At 45.1% G+C, this 2,030-nt stretch overlaps 1 protein-coding gene across 1 annotated transcript in view; it reads left to right on the top strand.

Annotated features, from left to right (window-relative positions):
• The first annotated feature begins 898 nt into the window (after positions 1-898).
• WDR12 (WD repeat domain 12) overlaps positions 899-2,030 on the top strand; it is a 25,353-nt gene continuing 24,221 nt past the window's right edge. Inside the window, exon 1 of the mRNA XM_004701541.2 lies at positions 899-1,105. Within this exon, the coding sequence (XP_004701598.1) occupies positions 1,065-1,105 (41 nt within the window). The 5' untranslated portion in view covers positions 899-1,064. The remainder of the gene's footprint in view (positions 1,106-2,030) is intronic.

Raw genomic sequence — 2,030 nt, 5'->3', positions numbered from 1 at the left:
AGCCCCCGACAGGACAAGGGGGACGGGAGGAGGCGGGAGGAAGAAAAGGGGCGAGGAACGAGCGACCAGTCAGTCGGTGCGTCCACCTCTCCGCCAAACTTCCGACTCCCTGGGCCCCACCGCCACCGAGAACCCTACAGGGCGCAGAGGGAAATCCACAAAGTGCCGGGGCGGAGGGGAGAAAATTCAAAACGAGTCTACTCAACCTCGACTTGGCTCCGAGGCCCCGCCATGGAGACAGGCACAGTGCGCAGGCGCAGCCATCGGGGGCGCGCACTCTCCCTGGATGCGCGACCCCTACCGGTCACCGTCCTCCGGGTCGGTCCTCATTCGTGCTTCTCGGTCGTAGTCCCGCCCTTCACCTGGAACTGAAACTCGAGGCGAAAGACGAAGATCCGGATAAGATTGTCGCGCTTCTGAGTTTCTGCTTGGGAGTTTTGTGGAAAAGGATACCGGGCAAACGTTTACCAATCAAAGCTAATTTCATCAATAACTGGTTTGGAGTCGGGAGGATATAATACAAATAAAATATTCAGAGGGCAGCTCCCCGGGTCCCCCCCAAATTTAACCTACCTACAATTCCCAGTATTCATAGCGTCTGAGAAACGCTGCTTTCTGGGGATTGTAGTATCTAGGAGCTGTGTTTTAAGGATCGTGTATAAGCACCATTTCGTGAAAATTAAAATAAAAAATATATACAGAATACAGTCCAGGCTTTTTGTATCATTCAGATCGCTCACAGGCCGATATAGCGGCACTTTAAAAATCCAAGCAATGAAAGGAACACGCCACCTTTAAGACTAGCCTTCTCCGATCGATGATTCCTACACACAGGAATAGGTAGTTGATGTATGTGGTCTGGGCCGCTGGAAAAGGGCAGCCTCGTGGTGCATTTTGAGGAGGTCCTAGGAAGAAAGTGGAAGCCGCATTTCGACTGCGTCTTCTCTCTTCCCTGTTCCATTTCATTTCGAGCTGCCGCTTTTTATAGTGCTACGTGACTAAATCGCCCGAACATCGCCCGTACGTTTCTGGGGCAAGTCTTGTGCGTACGCCTTTCGCCCACCATGGCTCAACTCCAGACACGTTTCTACACTGACAACAAGAAGTAAGTAAGCTTCTCCTTCTGTCCTCCTCTCCTGGGATCATTGATTGATTCTGCTGTCAAACCACCCCGACCCCAACCCTCCGGACACCTCTTGAGCTCGTTCTCCTCGAAGAACCAGCAAGTTTGTGAAGATTTTTTAGCCATCTTCCCGGCCAGCTCTGCACAATCTCTATAATTAGTGTTGTGACTGGCGAGCCCGAAAGGTTTCTACAATGAAACACACAATGCATAATAATTCAGCCAACGGTTGCATTGACATAAAAAAAGGAAATTGACGGGACATGTCTTTACAGCCTAGTGGTATTACACCGTTTTTGAAAACAATTTCATTTTATTCCTTTTTCGTTTTTACTCATTACTCTGGCTTTGTTGAGAAGTTGAATAGTTATTAAACTTTAATGAAAATACATATAGTAAAACTAATTGAAGGCCCAGTTTCTCCAAGTATATTCCTAGTAACCCTTTTTCTATGAATGTAATTTCTTTCCTTGAATTTTATTTTTGCTGTTGAGACTATACACCAATATACAGAAAATGTACACCAATGTGACATTTTCTACATATACATTGATTCCACCCATAAAGCTGGGCAGACATTCTTCTGAATTGTTCCACCTCGTTGACAAAATAAGTTGCTGGTGTCAATTTGATCCCACACAGGTAGTTCTTAAAAGAACATTAAAAAAAAAAACCCGCAAGGCAGGTATTTTTACTAGTTAAGGTAAACAGTTTTTCTATTTTAAGATGACTTTAGGTATATTTTAAATGTAAGGTTTAAAGACTATCTCAGAGCAATAGTTTCATGATTTTATCTACCTTCCATGCTTAGAAAGGTTTAGAGTTCATAAGAATTTGGAATTCTGTTTGACCTTGCAAGTCTGGCTAGACCAGAGGATGTACACTGGTACAGATAGGAACTGAAAAT

The sequence above is a fragment of the Echinops telfairi genome, unplaced genomic scaffold, assembly GCF_000313985.2.
Source record: "Echinops telfairi isolate 266 unplaced genomic scaffold, ASM31398v2 ScPeMD7_3;HRSCAF=10, whole genome shotgun sequence".
Classification (NCBI taxonomy): domain Eukaryota; kingdom Metazoa; phylum Chordata; class Mammalia; order Afrosoricida; family Tenrecidae; genus Echinops; species Echinops telfairi.
This window is presented reverse-complemented; position numbering and strand designations above follow the sequence as displayed.